The 17,147-nt window shown below is 52.7% G+C and overlaps 8 protein-coding genes across 8 annotated transcripts, besides 6 other annotated features; 5 read left to right on the top strand and 3 right to left on the bottom strand.

Annotated features, from left to right (window-relative positions):
• Window positions 1–1,360: 1,360 nt before the first annotated feature.
• Window positions 1,361–1,588, top strand: ACLA_011230 (uncharacterized protein; the record flags this gene model as incomplete). Its single annotated transcript, XM_001274121.1, has 1 exon — window positions 1,361–1,588. One exon carries the CDS (start codon window positions 1,361–1,363, stop codon window positions 1,586–1,588), a length of 228 nt encoding a protein of 75 aa, XP_001274122.1.
• A 367-nt stretch (window positions 1,589–1,955) lies between these two features.
• On the top strand, window positions 1,956–2,732 carry ACLA_011220 (alpha/beta hydrolase; the record flags this gene model as incomplete). Its single annotated transcript, XM_001274120.1, has 1 exon — window positions 1,956–2,732. The coding sequence occupies one exon, from the start codon at window positions 1,956–1,958 to the stop codon at window positions 2,730–2,732; it is 777 nt and encodes a 258-aa protein (XP_001274121.1).
• Window positions 2,023–2,042: a microsatellite.
• Window positions 2,733–2,806: 74 nt separating the features above from the next.
• On the bottom strand, window positions 2,807–4,817 carry ACLA_011210 (uncharacterized protein; the record flags this gene model as incomplete). The annotated part of the gene is made up of 3 exons (XM_001274119.1): window positions 2,807–4,196; window positions 4,250–4,385; window positions 4,448–4,817. The coding sequence occupies 3 exons, from the start codon at window positions 4,815–4,817 to the stop codon at window positions 2,807–2,809; spliced, it is 1,896 nt and encodes a 631-aa protein (XP_001274120.1).
• Window positions 4,818–5,422: 605 nt separating this feature from the next.
• ACLA_011200 (serine/threonine-protein phosphatase 2B catalytic subunit) lies at window positions 5,423–7,359 on the bottom strand (the record flags this gene model as incomplete). The annotated part of the gene is made up of 5 exons (XM_001274118.1): window positions 5,423–5,489; window positions 5,540–6,444; window positions 6,509–6,766; window positions 6,833–7,164; window positions 7,242–7,359. 5 exons carry the CDS (start codon window positions 7,357–7,359, stop codon window positions 5,423–5,425), a joined length of 1,680 nt encoding a protein of 559 aa, XP_001274119.1.
• Window positions 7,360–7,376: 17 nt separating this feature from the next.
• Window positions 7,377–7,408: a repeat region.
• A 449-nt stretch (window positions 7,409–7,857) lies between these two features.
• Window positions 7,858–7,895: a microsatellite.
• A 288-nt stretch (window positions 7,896–8,183) lies between these two features.
• Window positions 8,184–8,214: a microsatellite.
• Window positions 8,185–8,214: a microsatellite.
• A 181-nt stretch (window positions 8,215–8,395) lies between these two features.
• ACLA_011190 (uncharacterized protein) lies at window positions 8,396–9,008 on the top strand (the record flags this gene model as incomplete). The annotated part of the gene is made up of 2 exons (XM_001274117.1): window positions 8,396–8,411; window positions 8,479–9,008. The coding sequence occupies 2 exons, from the start codon at window positions 8,396–8,398 to the stop codon at window positions 9,006–9,008; spliced, it is 546 nt and encodes a 181-aa protein (XP_001274118.1).
• Window positions 9,009–9,737: 729 nt separating this feature from the next.
• On the top strand, window positions 9,738–10,796 carry ACLA_011180 (Voldacs domain-containing protein; the record flags this gene model as incomplete). Its single annotated transcript, XM_001274116.1, has 1 exon — window positions 9,738–10,796. One exon carries the CDS (start codon window positions 9,738–9,740, stop codon window positions 10,794–10,796), a length of 1,059 nt encoding a protein of 352 aa, XP_001274117.1.
• Window positions 10,797–11,173: 377 nt separating this feature from the next.
• ACLA_011170 (uncharacterized protein) lies at window positions 11,174–13,741 on the bottom strand (the record flags this gene model as incomplete). Its single annotated transcript, XM_001274115.1, has 1 exon — window positions 11,174–13,741. The coding sequence occupies one exon, from the start codon at window positions 13,739–13,741 to the stop codon at window positions 11,174–11,176; it is 2,568 nt and encodes an 855-aa protein (XP_001274116.1).
• Window positions 13,742–14,737: 996 nt separating this feature from the next.
• Window positions 14,738–14,761: a microsatellite.
• Window positions 14,762–15,477: 716 nt separating this feature from the next.
• Window positions 15,478–16,487, top strand: ACLA_011160 (putative carbonyl reductase; the record flags this gene model as incomplete). The annotated part of the gene is made up of 3 exons (XM_001274114.1): window positions 15,478–15,730; window positions 15,802–16,185; window positions 16,240–16,487. The coding sequence occupies 3 exons, from the start codon at window positions 15,478–15,480 to the stop codon at window positions 16,485–16,487; spliced, it is 885 nt and encodes a 294-aa protein (XP_001274115.1).
• Between the last annotated feature and the right edge of the window lie 660 nt (window positions 16,488–17,147).

Here is a 17,147-nt window from a genome sequence, read left to right as displayed (position 1 = left end):
TTGTCCAAGGCTTGTCTTTGCCCTATGACCGGATCACCACTGCAACTACGGAGTTATCTAGACAGATACGGCGCAGAATCGCTCTCTGCAGTATACCTTCTCTCAGAAGGCATAGCCACAACCCAATAACCCAGCTACGGCAATTCCCTCAGTAATCAGTATTTTTTTTTTCGAGTGGAGTGGTATTTTTGTACCTGGATACTCCCCACTTGAGATGAAGTGATGTCTGAGCGAATCAAAAGAAGGCTCTCTTCGTGCGCACTGTGCACTGCCACTGCGCAGTGCCACAGCTATCTTATAGGCTGCTTGGGTTCTATTTTCATTGCTGGAGAAGTGGCGAGGAAACGAGCTATTCCATTTCCACAATACCTGGGACACATTGTGTGGCTGGAGCTGGAGCTGAAACTGGAGCTGGAAATCTACTACGTAGGCAACTCATAGTGGAGAGGGAAAAATGAGACTGTCCATTGTTTCGCGTAATGGTATCTACTATCTACTGGTAGGATCTGATCCCTCTGCCATGAAGCTGTATTCTCTTTCTTTTGTATTCTTGATGGTTAGATAGTTGCGTAGTATGAGAAGCGATGAGATCGAGAAACGTACCTACATACATCAATGTCACAGTTGGAACGGGCTTGTCCGTACCGACTGCCGAGCCATGCATGGTGTCGCGTTTTGGAACTTCCTCATGGGGATCAATTGCATGGTCTCGAAGATGTATTCCAGGTACAGAGTATAGGGAGTAGAGTAGTGTCGTAGAGTGGTGTTCACTGTATTGGTGATACACTCGCTTACCATGCATATTTAGGCATAGTGCGACGCACACTGACTAGCGTGGTCCATCCCCTTGTTTGTATCTACTAGGGAGTAGCCAGGATAGGATCCTTATCCTGTATACTGTGTATATCTGGTATATTGAGGCTCTTTCTCCCTCCCTACCCTTAGCACTATGACCACCTCCCGGGCTCATAACTGTCGTAGAACTGAAATCTGTGTAATACCGCTACACTAAAAAGGTATCCGAATTCTAGTTAGTGGGATACATTATTTCATCTACGTCGACACACCTCCTCAGGATAGGATCCTTATCCTGTATATATCTTCGTTTTATATCGAGGCTCTTTCTCCCATTGCCACGCTGATTAGGGGATCTCTAGCTCAGCATCCAGCTCGCCAAATCGAGGGAGTCCTGGAAGCCAGGGAGATGTTGGAAGAGCTCCAAAAGCACTATGGTGCAAAAGAGGAAGATGAGAAAAGAGACATGCAAGAGGAATACGACCACCTGCGTGAGGGCCCGAGATTCAACACACTCGAGGCTTTCCAGGCCTAGATGAATGAGTTTGAGCTCGTTCAGAGGAGGATGGCCCGCCTGGACAAGGAAGCATTCAGGAATGGTCAAGATGTCCTTGATCTACTGAGGATCCTCGACGAATATGACCGAACGTTCTCCAGGGAGATCAAACGCGAATGGAAAAGGGACGCGGAAAGGTGGCCATTCGGAACAGTGGTACAGACCATCCGTGAAGAAGTGCGGGAGCAAATCCAGATCAAAGCTCGTCACGCGAAACGACAGGCCCCGGGCTCATAGCTGTCGTAGAAAGAAGACCTTGTGCAGAAGGTATGTCGCTGGCCTGATTCGTCAGGCTGTCAAATGGCCGATGTCAAACCAACAACTCTACGAACTCATACTGCGAAGAACAAGGTCTCGGAACCAAAGAAACAATTCAGAATGATTTTCTCGAGCAGAGCCATTTGAAAGATCATAAATTTTCTCAATCCCTCGAGACATCTATCAAATCTCAATTGAGAATCTATCCTTCCCACCCACAAGCTCTCTACCCCACCAATAGAAACATCACCACCTCCAACTCAACCCTCCCTACCACAAAACACACACACTTACTTACACACCTCAACAAGAAGTCTCCCTCCCCAAGACCTGGAAATCCACTACAATGCCACCCAAAAAGCCCCCATCACCGCCCGACTTCCCCTCCACCCTCACCGTAACCATCACCCCGCCCTCCTCCTCCTCCTCCTCCCGTCCATCCCCCGCCCCCGCACCCCCAAACATCCTCCTCCTGCTGCACGGCATCGGCGACACCGCAGCCGCATTCACCTCCTTCGGCCGCGCCCTCAACCTCCCCGAGACAGCCGTCGTGACCGTCCAAGCGCCCACCCCGCTCCCCTTCGACCTCGGCGGCTTTCACTGGGGCGACGACGTCTCCTTCGACTCCAGCACCGGCAACCTCGACATGGACGCCGGGTTCACGCGCACCACCACCCTAATGGTCAACGAGCTGATTGAGGGCGTGCTGGTGGGCAAATGCGGGTATGCGCTGCGCGAGATCCTGGTGCTCGGGCTCGGGCAGGGCGGGATGGCCGGGTTGGTTGCCGCGAGGGAGATTGCTGTGCGGGCCGGGCGCGGGGGTGAGGCCGCGCTGTCGGGGGTCATCTCGATCGGGGCGCCGTATCCGCTGTCTGGGAGCACGGTGGGCGCGAAGAGCCGAACGCCGGTGTTGCTGGTGGGAGGGCGCGAGCCGTCGGCTGTGAGTGATGGGGCGGTGCGGAGGACGAAGGAGGTTTTTGAGTTTGTGGAGGTGCATCGGTATGCGAGGAAGGGGGATGGGATGCCGCGCAATCGGGACGAGATGATGCCGGTGATGCAGTTCTTTGCGCGGCGGCTGCGTAGTTGGCAGGGTGTGCCGGAGGGGAGTGTGGAGATTACATAGAGGGAAGGGAAGGGAATACAGGGGACCAAACTTGGTATTGTACAGTAGGATCTAGAGCTAGGGTCTATGTAAATTTAATCGAGCTCGTCAAGAGCTTTTCTGGCTGTGCCAATGCGCTCGCGGGCATCGGTCTTGGCGATCTCCTCGACGTGTCTGCCTCCCTGCTGTGTGATTGTGCGTAACTCCTGTTCCGTTTCCAGCAGGGCGGTTCTTCCATTCTCACGGACCTCCTCTTCCCAGAATGCGCGGGCGGCATCCCATTTCTTTTGCTGGTTTCGCAGGGAGTAGATCAAGCCCACCGCGGCCATGGTGCCCGTCTCGTAGATAGAGGTAGTCGGCCAGGAAACGTACGTCAAGGCTGATAGAGCCGTTGTCAGCGTCGTCGTGGACACACTGAAGAGCACAAGCCGCTGCGCCAAAGCATGCAAAGACGGCACCGTGGTTCCCAGAAGTTTTGTCCGGCTCTGGGCGATCTGAGTGGGCCAAGGTGCTTGCGGTTGTGAAGGTTCCATCGGCGTAGAGCTGTTCATGTCCGGTTCTACAGACTCGGATACCACGTCCTCGCTCGCAAGAGGGGATCCTTCAAGCACGCCGGCCTGCTCAAACTTCCCTGCCGTCCAGATCACCTCCTTCTCCGCCCGGCAGAGATACTTCTTCTCCAGAATCTCAGAGGTAACCATGCTGATATCATCCACCCGCCAGAATAGCTTCCACCACGCCAGATCCTTCCAGTCTTTGCTGGCGAATCCTTCTTCGAGCGAACCCCGTAGCTCAATGTGTGCTCTCTCCGCCCATGCGGATACGAGTCGAGCCAGCTGCTCCCGGACTTCCTCAGGAATGGATTCTGCCTCTTGCTCTAGCATTCTCCTGGTCTCCTCAGTGACCACACCTGTCTCCGCAGAATCAATCAGTGCCTCTATCAGAGTCCTCAAGGAGGGGTTCAACGTTCCCGCCTCCGTCCGCAGCGACGACAGCCAATCCACAACTGGCTGAACTCCGCTCCGACTCCAACCGCGCTCGTACAGAGACGCATTTTGCACGGACTCACGGAATTTGGCCAGCGCTTCGTCAGCCTGGTGGATATCCACAAAACTTATGCGATCGCTGGTCGATTCCGTCGCGGCGCCGGGGATTTCGATCACGCCGTGGACGGAGCGCGCTTCTTTCTTCAGGTTCGAGCGAGCAATCAAGCCGCTGTATGCGAGTAAATCGTCGGCTCCGCTACCACACACGATACTCCTGTGAACTGGGTATCGCACGACGTTGTGCCGGCCCGAGTGCGATGTTCGGATTGTCACGGTGGGTACGAGGAAGGTATCCGCTGAGAGCCGGGAGGTCGAGAACTCCGTCTCCGCACCGAGCGTGCTGACCAAGATTTCGATATTTCCCTTCTTCAAGATCGAGGAGGGCACGGAGATGGTAGGTAGCAGGTCATTTGGGATCGTTTCAGAGACTTCTCCATATCTATCACCATGGTTAAGAACTCATCCTGTGTGTACTTCGCGGGGACATCATACCGGATCAGCAGACCCCGCGACATATCCGCATCGAAAGAATCTAGGATATCCTCCCAGGACTCCCGAGGGCTCAGCGGATCGGCGAGGAGCAGGCGAACGAGTTTGCGAGCGGCAGTCGCGTCATTCAATCCGAGAACTTGAAAATTCAATGCATCAGTCCGTGTGGTCTTTTGGAAAATACAAGAGCATCAAACTCACCAGCAACGCGAACAAGCGGAACCTCCGACTCCAACCCTCGCAACGCGAGCTGTAATCGACTGACGTTGACTTGTTCCGGCGCAGCCTCCCTCGCGCGATTCAAGGCTTCATAGAGCTCCTTATACTGGGCTGGGACATTTCTCCCCGCGCTATTTACGGGTACTGTTGCCAGCTGACGGCGCGAAGCGTTCGCTGACACGGTTGACGGTGATGAGGGAATGCGATTTTCTTGCCGACAAGCGTTGCCATTCCGGGAACGCGTGGACAATGTTCGTCGCCAGGTAGAGCAGGACGAGCAGTAAAAGACCGATCCATTGTCCAGCGGGCGCGACAGGGTCTTTGCGACCGAGCCGCGGAGTTTGGCAGGCATTGACTAGAAGAGATGGTTGGTGTGTCTGTTGAGCCGTTGGAAGGGTGGAGGAGGAGCTCCGAAAGCAAGTATTCCGCAAAGCCGATAGAGATGGGATTGTCTTGGCGGAATGACCCGATCTCTCGTTGTAATAATCCACGCAAGACCAACAGAATAGGTTTTGTTCTACTACATTTTTTAGGAGAAATCGTGTACTTTAGGATACAGTTCATTACCATTTGAAAAGAATCGCAGTATTTGTAAAGATGGCATGAATATAAGCTCAAATAAATCATGGTGTATCATTCATCAGCTCGTAGTCGAGGCGTCACGGACGCCTACAGAACTCTGTCCAGGAATTACAGATATGCCTCCCTCTTCCAAACAGGCCACATTATTCGCTCATCCTTGAGACTGGGTATCGCAGTAGGTCAAATGAGAATCAACACATGCGAAATGCTTTCGATACGCATTGATCCCTTTTGTCCAAGGGCCATGCAGACCCAGAGACCTTGTCGACATCTATGTCGACAAGATTCGAGCACCAGGGTTGGGCGGATACTTCACCAGCATTGGAAAGATGTGCGGTATGAACATGGCCCACAGTTCTTGATTTTATATGCAACTCAGGCCTCCCGAGACTCCCGGTTGGGATCCTGTTGCTGCCGGCGACTCTTGCCAGAACCGGCCGACCTGTACCTGATTAGCAAACAACCACTCCCTTGACGAATCTCTTCACTTACATGCTGATCCTCCGTGCCACAGAAGCCAGTCCGGCATCATTATCTGCCTCTTGCTGGGCACGCTCAAACGCGGCCTTTCTCTCTTGCTCGCTCTTCCTGATGACCTCCTCCTGCGAGGGCGGAAGACGCTCGTTCTGCAAGTCAACCTTACGAGCATCCTCGAAGTTGGTGATGGCCTGCTTGATTCCCTCGGCGCCGAGCATCAGAGTGCCAGCTGGCAGACGGCCACCAGCAGCCGTTTTGAGTTCGGTAACTCTCTCGGACTCCTCACGCAACACCTGGAAGACACGCGACAACCGACCAATAGCGAGAATCTTGTTCTTGATCGCCCGCCTCTTGAACTCGCTGCTCTCCACATCCATCGGAAGCGGCGGAGAAGGAGCTGAGGGTGATACGGACGTCGGAGTGTCGTCTTCGAGTTCTTCCTTGGAGCAGGTGTTGAGAATGGCGATGAGCATATCAGTGATCTTCTCGCCGACGAAGGGGAGAGACCATGTGAACACATCCATGAAGTTTGGCAGCCAGTAGGGATGGGGTGTGCAGTTGAATTGCCGGATATTCATGACGTTGTTCTCATACTTCAAGACGGCAGCCTTGTTGTTGTAGACGTCCAAGTAGTTGGGAGCACTGAAGATGGTCATCACACTAGGGAAGCCAGTCGTCCGGGTCTTTCGGTACATGCGATAGCCAGCGTCCTGCGCCTCGTGTGCTCGAATGATAGATAGCAGGTTGTTCTTTTCAAGGAATGCACAAGCAGCGGGGTACGAAAAGAAGTAAGAACAGCCTCGGACACTGTTGTGAATAAAATAGTCGCCAGTCTTTTCTTGTCCAAATTCTTCCAGAGGATCGGCCCAGAGAATATCACACATGAGACCGTGGGTGGGGGGCTCTCGGAAACGGTCGATCTGTTGCGTATTAGATCATTATTTCCAGACATTTTGCGGGGCGTGCCAGCAGCGATAAACGTACCGATTTGATGTCTTCCAGGGTATGCAGCTCAGGGCTCAGACCACCGTGTATACACAAGAACTGTTTGTTCATGACCGCAGCCAGAGGCAGTGCACAGAACGACTCGAGGCAGGCTTCGTAGATGCGCTCGCTATATTTGTGCTTGCATTCGAGCTTGAAGGTGAAGTAGTCCGTGAGATGTCTACATTCGTGATTGCCACGGAGCAGCCAAAGCGAGTTCGGGTACCAGATCTTCAAGGCCCAGAGGTAGAGAACGCACTAGCGAATGTCAGTTCTCCTGGCAAGACAAAGGTGAGCGAAGAGGTGCCAAGCCAGGGCGCTCACCTCAATGCTGAAATAGCCTCTGTCGACATAATCTCCCAAGAAGAGATACCGCGTCTCAGAGGGATCCCCACCGACTTCGAAGAGCTTCATCAAATCGTAGTATTGACCATGAACGTCGCCACAGACGGTGATGGGCGCATCCATCTCGAGTAAATTGGGCTCCGCCTTCAGCACCTGGGTACCAGCCTGTATAATCCATAGCGCCTGCTCTTCGGTAAGACGGCCTTCGCGATAGAAGTGCTGCTTGAGGAACTGGAGATTCGGTTTGGACGGATCTTCAGGGGACCAGAACATGTCATCTGTCGGGGTATTCAAGGCCGGCGCCTGCACTTCTATAATTACAAAATTGTTAATGACCACCGATACGGCGTCATTGAAAGGATGAGGCTCAAGAAAAGATACAACATACCCTTGATAACTCGCTCTTGCGTCGAAACCTGAGTGCCATCTTCCATGGTATGCAATGTGAAGTCAATCTCCGGGACTGGCTTCTTCTCCCTCAGCGCGCGCGCCAATGATGGATCCATCTTGCGCAGTGCGAACCAAAAAAAGAGAAAAAGAAGGAAAAAAAGAAAGTTCTCTCTCTCAACTATATAGAATCTTGGAAATGACTCCGAAACCCAGAACGATGGATGGATCAGGGGAAGAGCGGGTGGGAGATAGTTAACTGCGCGGAGGCAAGTTTGTGGTGGGGGGGGGTTTGAAGAGCCGCGGGATTTTGCACACGAGACAAGGCTCAAGTGAAGGAAGCACCGGGTGGTTTTGGCAAGAAGAAATTCAATCCTCCAGCTGGGACAAAGATATTTCTCTGGTAATAATCAAGAACAAGACGATCTGGAGAAAAGGAGTCACCCCTTGTGCTATGGAGATGAAACCTGTAGGGATTAGGTCACAGCCAAGTGTATTGTCTTTTCCTAAAATAGTGTAAGTTGAGGGTGACCGTGGGTCGCAGTGGCGGAAGAGATTCTTAATGGGGAGAATCACGATAAGGCCACGAACCTTTGGGGATTGTTGCGATGCAGATGGATGAGGAGGATGAGGAGGATGGGAGGATGAGAGGATGTTTGAATTGCTCGTAGATCGACTAAGAGGACTTGACTTGAAAAGTCGCCAGATGGGCTGAAAAAAACTGGGCAAAGCAACCAGGGCAAAAGAGACGACAGGCGAGGAGGCTGAATGAGGATTGGCAGCGAACGACGTTTTAAGACAGCTTGTTGCCTACTTGCTTGCTACTGCTACTAAGGTAGATATCATCATTACTTATTTTATCACAGTAACCCATGCATATATTGGTTACTCTCAATTGCTATTATCGCAACCCTCCGCAAGACCGTAATCGAAGCCTCTTGTTTGCTGCTGCTGCTGCTGCTGCTGCTGCTGCTTGTCCTTCCAGTGCGGGGATCCCGAATGATGCATCATCTCGCCTTTCCCCCAACACCCATACATGCTGGAGCCTGCTAGATATCTCTGAGTCTGCGCGGAAGTTTTGGAATATTCACCCAGTCTATTGTTTCTTGCAGTGAAAAAAAAATAACAACAAAAAGTCTATTATTTAAAGCAAAAATGTATGAATCATATCGTATGTCTTGATCGATTCTTTTCTCACTACACCTGCTTGCATCTGACTGATGACGATCCTCTTCTAGGCCCTCATCCGCTTCTCGCTCAGGTCCCCTTGACGGTCTCCCCGTTTATCAATCTTCCCACCTCGGTCACTCTTCCTTACACCTATAAATCAGTACCCTCGACTCTTCCTCCCTCTGTCACGGTCGACCCCAGTCATCCAACTGTCAAGGCCCGCTATGTTGTTTCCACAAGCGGCGAGCACGCTGCGCACCCAGAAGAGATCTTGGCGTCGTGCAAGTCACTGGAAGAACACCTGAACAAGGCGAGGATTGACGCGGAGAATGCGATCAAGAAATTCGAAGAAGCGATCACTCAGCGGGATCTTGCCGAAAAGAGGCGCGTTGCGCCTGGCTGGCTCGATCGCGATGAGAAACTGCTTCGGCCAAGTAGTTTGGTATCGGTCCCGGCCTCGAAAGGCCACCAGGAATCAAATCAGAGCTTGTTGGATAGTCCCCCAACGCAACAGGGCACGTCTGGGCCTCCGCCCCTAGTGCCTCGCGATGAAGGCGCCGAATTGGACAGAGCGTTTGGTGGGATGAGCATGAAATAGTGGCCACCACAGCCAGCGTGAAAGCTGGTATCACAGCTGAATCTGGAAACTACCATTACCCGAGGTTCCTGCCAGGCATCATAGCAGTATCTTAGCCTCATCGCGTGAAACTCGCAACACACGGTGCAAGTACAGCTCGTTATCGCTGAGACACCTATCTGGTGCTGCGTTAACTCGACCATCAACATCCGCCAGGCTGTGGCATTTGTCTATGCTAGGTTGGTAAACTGGAAGTTGATGAGCCTATGGCATCTACGGGCTCCTTGTTGATTAACTTGATGTCTACACTCTCTATGTCTCATTTAAAAGACGAGTGTACAACATTTGATAATATTTGTTGTCAATTATCCAGGGTGGTGCTACCTAGGATCACATTGCATTATCTGTGGTTGAAGGCCCGAATATATACAGCCAACACGAGCGTATGCACCACATTCTGTAGAACACATACTAGCACCAGACAATATTGAAATGATAAATTCTACTTGAAAGTCAATTAGATACACAGTTCGAAATCCGAAGTAGCTCACTTCGATGAACTCATTGACTCTTTCACAGCACTGGTTTGACTCTCCGCCTTGCCCATCGACTCCACCAAAAGGCCCCTCCAGATCGATAACAAGCCTCCGCGTTACCTAGCTGTCCGCGACTATCTATCAATAATTTTCCCCAGCACCTACACAACAGCTACAAAACAATCCTCTTTCTTCTTCTTCACACAAAACCACCATGGAGCCTCTTCGATCAGCCCCCGAGGCTTCCTCGTTTGTCCTCTTAGCCGACCACCAATCGCGCACCCCAGAGTCATTCCACTCCGGCCCTCCAGTCCTGCACTACCACAGCAAGCATTGCAAGCTCGTCATCCTCGAACGCGATCTCCTCTCCACGCCCGTCCTCACTGCTCTTCGCGGGCCAAGCCCGACAGCCAACGGAGCCGGAGATCATGCGCCGACTACCACAGACAAAGAAGTCGACGAAGGGAAGGAGATCGTGCTCGATGGCATAGACGTCTGGGTGACCTCCGAGTACGTGCACGCGCAGTTCGCCGCGCGCATCATTTTTCACCTTCCCCCAACCCTCTCCCAACTAACACGGGTCTCCTCTAGTAAATTCCTCCTCTACGCCCCCGCCGTCTCCGCCGGCGTCGCAATCCCCTACCCCTCCATCTCCCTGCACGCCATCCAGCGCCTCCACGTCCCCGGAACCGCCCCAGATGCCCCGCAGTCCCAGGGCCTGTACATGCAGATCGCCACCCCCGCCGCCCCAGGCACGAACCCCGACGACGAGGAGGAAGAGAGCATCACGATGACAATCGTCCCGCCGACAGGCGCGGGGTTCACAGCAGGCACGGCGAGCGCCGCCGACGCGACCCTCACGGCATCGGAGCAGGCGATGGAGGACCAATCCGAGACGCCCGACGAGACGCCGACGCAGATGCTGTACGCGGCTGTGTCGGCGTGTTCGAACCTGCACCCGGACCCGATGGAGGAGGACGCCGAGGAGGAAGAGGAGGAGCGCGACTCGCTGCTGCAGTCTGGGTTTATCTCCATGGGGAGTGCGGATGGGGGCCTGCCGCCGCCGGTGCCGGGCAGCTCAGGCTGGATCACGGCGGAGAATGTGGGCGAGTTTTTTGATGAGCAGGGGAATTGGATTGGTGGGGGTGAGGCGCCATCGTTGCCTCTGGGGCCTGGCGCGGGATCGGTGAGGCAGAGGGAGGATGATGGTCAGATTTCGGGCCAGGACGAGCAGAATGATGGCGAGGAGACGAAGTGGAGGAGGACAGATTAGGAGCCTCAGCTGGGAAGCGGCTGATGCAACGAAGCGTTCAATACAAACTATTTCGACTTGATAGAATGCTGAATTCGGACAAGAAAAGTGTTTACGTGTCATGGATAGCTGAGGAGCGTGTGTCATCTAAATCTTTTGGTGATTCCTTCAATAATAATAAACTAAGGTAGAGAATGAGAAAAGTAATAGACAAAGACGCTCCGCTTGCTGGACAGAGTAAAATCCAACTACACCTAACTCGCGGATATCAAAAACCAAAAAAAAGAGGAAAGAAAAAGCCAATCAAGCAAGAGAAATGAAGCCGAAAGAATCGCCCAAAAGAACCCTCTGTACTCCCTAAAGCGCTATCCATTGCTATCGCAGCCAAACAAACCGAACTATTCCTTCAAAAACCCGTCTCCATCGTACAGACTACCAGGAGTTGCAGCTCCAATCCCCAACCCTATTGTCTTCCCTGTGGGTGTCGTGATGCCTTGCCTGGACGTTCGTTGGCTTGATTTGTGCGAGTCCCTGTCATCCGACTTGGCTTTCTGGCTTCCCTTCTGTCTGGACTTCCGCGGGGATGATGCGGGATACTTGGCTTGCGCTCTCTTCGTTTTGTGTTCAGTGTCCTCCCAAATGGTGACCATGTTACCACTGCGCGTACTCATCGTCTTGTGGACACCACATGCAAGGTCGTCTGGAGGCTTTTGTGAGGCGCTATTGCGCCGGCTGTCAGCTTCGGATGAGGTCCGGCTTTCTTGAGATGCACTGTTGAAGTCCTCATTCTGGGAAGGATTGTCAGATTTGAATGCTTCCCTGCTACCGCTATGCGGTCTGGACGACGGGCGAAAACGACCCTCTGGCGAGCCGGACTGGGTCGAAGCAGCTTCACTGTCATCGAGCGGCGCTGCCGCGCGAGTATTGTTGGAGGCAGCACCACCAGGCTGGGTACGTGGGCCCTTCACGGCCGAACGGCGCCTGCTGTTTTGGGGTGGTGATACATTCTCGCGAGTTGTTGGCGAGTCAGCATGAGCAGGGAGCATCCATAGGGGAATGGTCTTCTCGGGGGACGGGGTCTGGGACAGAGTGCCGTCACTGGTGTTGGGCAGCGATGTCACGATTTCTGGCAAGGTCTTGTCACTTCCTGCGGGGCTGAGGAAACAGTCATTTGAATCGGTTCGGTTATGCTTTCTTTTCTTTGTTGGACTTCCATAAGGCGTGGAAGAGACATCCGTGGCTCGTAGCCGTGCCTTTTGGGAGTCGTACGAACTATGCTTGCTGCCAGAAGAGGATGAGATTGTCGGCCTAATCGTAGAGAAATTGAAGCCTGCCAAGTTCGAGGCTTCATTTCTGTGGTTATCCAGATCTTCGACTTCCTCAGGCTCCTCAACCGTTGGAGAGAATGCCGGCCCTCCAAAAGTGATGGGAGGGTGGATAGAGATTCGCACACAGTTCTGGCGCTTGTGCCCTTTCCGGGGTCCGTTGCCATTCTTCAATGCCGAGGCCAAAGGTGGTTTAGAAGCACTGCTTGCGCCTGGTGCAGAGGCTTCTGGCACATAAAGGCTGCTAGCTCTCCTCCCAGGGGTATGTGAGATATTGATCGAGGTGCTCGAGATGGCTAGCCCACCAAAAAAAGGATCCACATCTCTGTCCCTACTGGCGTACATCGAGTGTCGATGCATCTGATTCAGTGAAAGCAGCATCGAAGGATTTTCGCTAGTGGCATTCAACTGTGGGGTCATACTAGGGTCTAGGTATGGCATCGAAGCAATCTCTCGCCTTGATTGACTGCTGCAGACAGATCCGCTCCGTCGCGGAGGTGGGCTAGCCCTTTCGGTGTGGCTTGGGTGACGCGCAGTCATACTCCGGCGAGGAGAGGAACGGCTAGGCTCGAGTCTGGGATCTTCGCGGGTTGCAGTACTACCTGGGAACGTGAAGGGGATGGGCAATGCTGGATTGAGCGCAGCAAAGCCTCTCCGTTCAAATTCCGTTCGACCAACGTCATTCGCACTAAAGGGCGCAAACGTCGGGCACGGAGGCAGTGCGGGTGAAGTGAAATTACTGTCCATTCCTGTCGAAGTTCTTAGGTTCTCGTCCAGAATGGAACTGTCCGCTGTTTCAAGGCTTAACGAGGAATGCCGCATCGAGTCGTTCTTCGAGAGACGGAAGCGATTTGGCGGATAGGCACTTGGAGGTGGAGGCACTGGCTGTTGTGGCATAGCTCCAGCCGTCTGATTCGTAATGCTTCCTCCACGGACTCGACTCTGGGATTGTTCAAATCCCCCGCGGTAGTCCTCCATCTCCAGTAATGGGAAAAGATTGCCTGACCTTTCTCTTATGTGAATCGAAGGCACTGCCGCTGACATAGGCCGTATGCATGGTTGCATGTTGATCCTATCATCTTCCTTTTCTGGTGTTTGTCTCGGGGTTGTTTCTGTTGGTAGTTCTAGGACTCCTTCGATCGCCGAAAGTGATACATGGTCTTTTGGCCCGGCGATTTTATCGGAAGATTTCTCAGCAGCTTCTGCTAATGGTGCCAGAGGACCTGTAGGACGCGGTCTGATCAGACCCTTAAGCTGTCGGGTGGACCGTGAACGTGAAAGCGAAAGCGAGCGGCGCAGCGAACGAGCTTTCTCGGTAAATTGAGAAGAAGTCTCGGAGTCTATTGGGGAGTGTAATAGGCTTTCCCGACTGGCCAAGAGGCCCCATTCGTTTGGCCTTCCGTACGGCAGTTGACCATATAACCTCAAGGCTGATCCCTCCTCTCGAGAAAGCGAAGTTGCAGTGTCGGCTTCGAATGCTTGCAGAGAGCGAGCGTACCGGCCTCGTGCCACACCAGCTGCAGCCAGCGCACGGCGTTCCCGACGAGCCTTCACCCAGACAAGCGTGCCAACCACCACAGAGACAATGAAGAGTGCCGCGCACACAGCGGCCACTGCTAGCACAGTGGTCAACGCCGGCATCTTCGTCCCCCCTTCGTCCGTTCAGTGAGATCGAGCAGACACCAATCCTAGACGAAGCTCAAGACCGTCTCAATCTTTTCATCGCTGGCCCCCCGTGATGAAGTGTGCTTGGATGTTCTCGAGACCAGATTTCTGTGGATGGATGGCAAACAGGACAGTTGGGAGCGGAGCACCATCCACGCACACAACAGGTCAAGGAGGCAAAAAGAAACAGATTGGTTCCAGGTTGGGGATTGTGGCACTCTAGGGGTAATGTGCAACTGAGGTTTGTTATGGGGAAACCAGTCGAAGCATAGGAATGCCGCCGCATGACGGTAGACGCGCGGAATGCTGGCCATGGTTTGATCTTCTCTCCCTTGGATATGGGATACAGAGTTTCTTATGAGACTCAGATCAACATTTAAATTGTATTTTGAATCATCTCAGGGCCTTTCGGATCAATTTAATCGTGTTCTGATGCATCCTACTCGGAAGAGGTGTGGTTGATTTGGAGGGAAAGTCAACATCCTGTCCGCAGACCAGGCTCGAACCATCATTCTCAAATCTGGCATTTTTCTGATGTTCAAAGAGTTCTTAGAACTTGATTGGGGGGGGTATGAGCAAGCCAGGAATGATCGCCTGTGCTAATCCCAAAATCCAGTTGTGGTAGGCTTCCTCTCATCATCGTCTGCTCAAGAGACCAAGCCTGTCGTAATGTTTGCTCCATAAGTTCCCCAGTGGTATGTGTACTGTGTAGTGTGCACTAGTACTGTTGTTCATCGGCCAGTCACTGTTGAACGGGACTTGTCCGATAGTTCGACAATGGCTTGTTAGTTGGAATGTTCAGAAGCAGCCACAAGGGTGGTGTTATTCTTCGTATTCTGCTGGTGGTTGTTGTTGTTTGGCTGTGGCCTTATCAACATGGTATCCACTGCAATCCCAGACCAGACCCTCAGGCAGAAACAATCACGGGATCCCCACGACCCACCTCATTCCCCTCCTTCTCTCCATCGCGACTTTGGATCTGCCTTTGGATCTGCCCAGGAACTCCTGGAAATGAGCAGTCAAGATCTAGATACAGTTGTGAACTTGTGAAAAAACAACAAGATTGATGATAACGCCCCATGAAGACTATGGATAAAATTATCCCCTCGAGACTCGAGCTCAAGATAATGGACTTCCGAGCATCAGAGACCTCAATGCTCCATCCATAGTCCCACACTCCAGGTTGATTCACCTCAAAGAAACAACCTGCGGGTTGTGTTCAGCCACCCGCACTAACGCAGTGCTAGGCAGCCTGGGCAGGCTACTCTGGCGACACCTACTGTCATACAAACCCGCAATGACTAGACCTGTCGCTCTGCTGGAACCCCCACTGACTCGTGGGAGGCCGCGTTGCCAGCTCCGACTGCCTCGGGGGTTCGAGTTGATGTGCCTACATGTCGGTTCTAGAGGGCTAGCATTGTGATTATTAACCTTGTTCCGTAAGATAGAATCATGAAGACACATGAAACAACAGTCTTCTGCTATCTCTTTGAACCCCACCATCTCCCGTCACACCACAAGAGGGATACCAATACGGAGTGAGCTTGGATCAGTTATCTCCAGTCCTCCGTATTCTCCCCTCTATATAAGAGACCGCTGGTTGATCCCATTGCCCCGTCGTTTATCCGTTTTCTTTGTCTTTGTCTGGTACTCTCTCCTGCATTGTTTTGCTTCCCTTTGTATTCTATATCCAATATTCTGCGTTTCTCACCATGGCAGCCAATCCCGTCAATCAGAATGGTCTTTTTGTACATGAAAATACCAGCGCCCCTGAGCATCCCAGCTTGATGCAGATGTTCTCCCTCAAGGGCAAAACTGCTATCGTTACGGGTGCTGGTGCTGGTATTGGCCTCGCCGTGGCTCAAGGTCTGGCCGAAGCAGGCGCCAACGTTGCTATGTGGTGGGGTGGCAATGCTAAGTGCCTTGAACGGGCGGCTGAGATTTCCTCGAAGTACGGTGTACAAAGTGCGTGGTACCACTCAGCCCGTGGTTCTCTGCCTGAAGAATGAAGCGCCAAAAGACTGACATCTCCATAGCTAAGGCTTACCAGGTCGACATCACCAATGCTAAGGCTGTCCAGGAGGCCGTTGATCAGACTGTGAAGGACTTCAATGGCCGTCTAGACGTCTTCATTGCCAATGCTGGTATCCCATGGACCAAGGGACCAATGGTCGATGGTCCCCTCGATCACTACTCCAGTGTGGTCGACATTGATCTGAACGGTACCTTCTATTGCGCCAGAGCTGCCGCCGGCCACTGGAGGAGGCAAAAGGAGGAAGGAACCGACATCAATGGGAACAAGCTTTCCAACTTCACATATGGCAGCTTCGTGGCAACCGCGTCTATGAGCGGTCACATCGTGAACGTCCCCCAGATGCAGGCTGCTTACAATGCTGCCAAGGCGGGTGTGATTCACCTTTGTAAGTTCCAAAGAGCAGCATGCTGATTCCGGATTTTCTCTGACATCAGAACAGGCAAATCTCTTGCTGTCGAGTGGGTCAAGTTCGCTCGTGCCAACACCGTTTCCCCTGGTTATATCGCTACGGAGATCTCCAGCTTCGTACCTGCGGAGACCAAGAGTATCTGGAAAGATAAGATCCCCATGGGCCGTGAAGGCCGTGCAGAAGAATTGAAGGGTGCCTACCTCTACCTAGCTTCGGATGCGTCCAGTTACACCACTGGTGCAGACCTCGTGGTCGATGGCGGCTACTGTGCACCATAAACAATTTACCTTTTCTCTTTTCTTTTTCAATAGCAGATCTCTTTGGTTGGGAGGGGATACACCTAACGGGATATATATAGTATACAGCATGATAGACAAATTGACCAGGCAATTAGGATACTATTTCAAGTTCTTTTTGAGGCTTCTAGGAGATGTGAATTCCGTGAAGGTTATATCTGCCAGGTTGCTAAGCACAGGTATGGCGGAATGTGGCGTTTCTCCTAAATCCTGATCACTCAGCTTCGCAATCACGGACCACCACATCTTGGCTTCTAACTTCTTCTGAGTGCCACGAAGCATTGCAGGTCTAGTGCCGCAGCATGCAATACAAACCTGCAGGGGACCCGTAGATGATGGAATCGTGTTTTTGATATAGCCTTGGGCCCGCGGGGAATGCGCAGCCTTATCCGGACCCCCTGCACCAAGCAAGATATGGCCTGTCTTGCGTGTATCCTCCCCATCATTCATTCCTACACCGCTATAGGATTCCTCACTACACCGTCCTTTCATGCATGTCCCATCGCGAGCTGCAGGCGTTTAACGGCCGAATCCACCAGACGATCTATGAATGCACCGAGACCTCGCCCGTTGTCGATGCGTTGTTGAAGTTCCCGCTCCCACGGTGTCAATGGTGGAGAAGCAGGCTCTAGGATATGTTCG

The sequence above is a fragment of the Aspergillus clavatus genome, genomic scaffold, assembly GCF_000002715.2.
Source record: "Aspergillus clavatus NRRL 1 1099423829795 genomic scaffold, whole genome shotgun sequence".
Lineage (NCBI taxonomy): Eukaryota > Fungi > Ascomycota > Eurotiomycetes > Eurotiales > Aspergillaceae > Aspergillus > Aspergillus clavatus.
The sequence above is the reverse complement of the archived record's forward strand: the minus strand, read 5'-3'. Positions and strand labels throughout refer to the sequence as shown.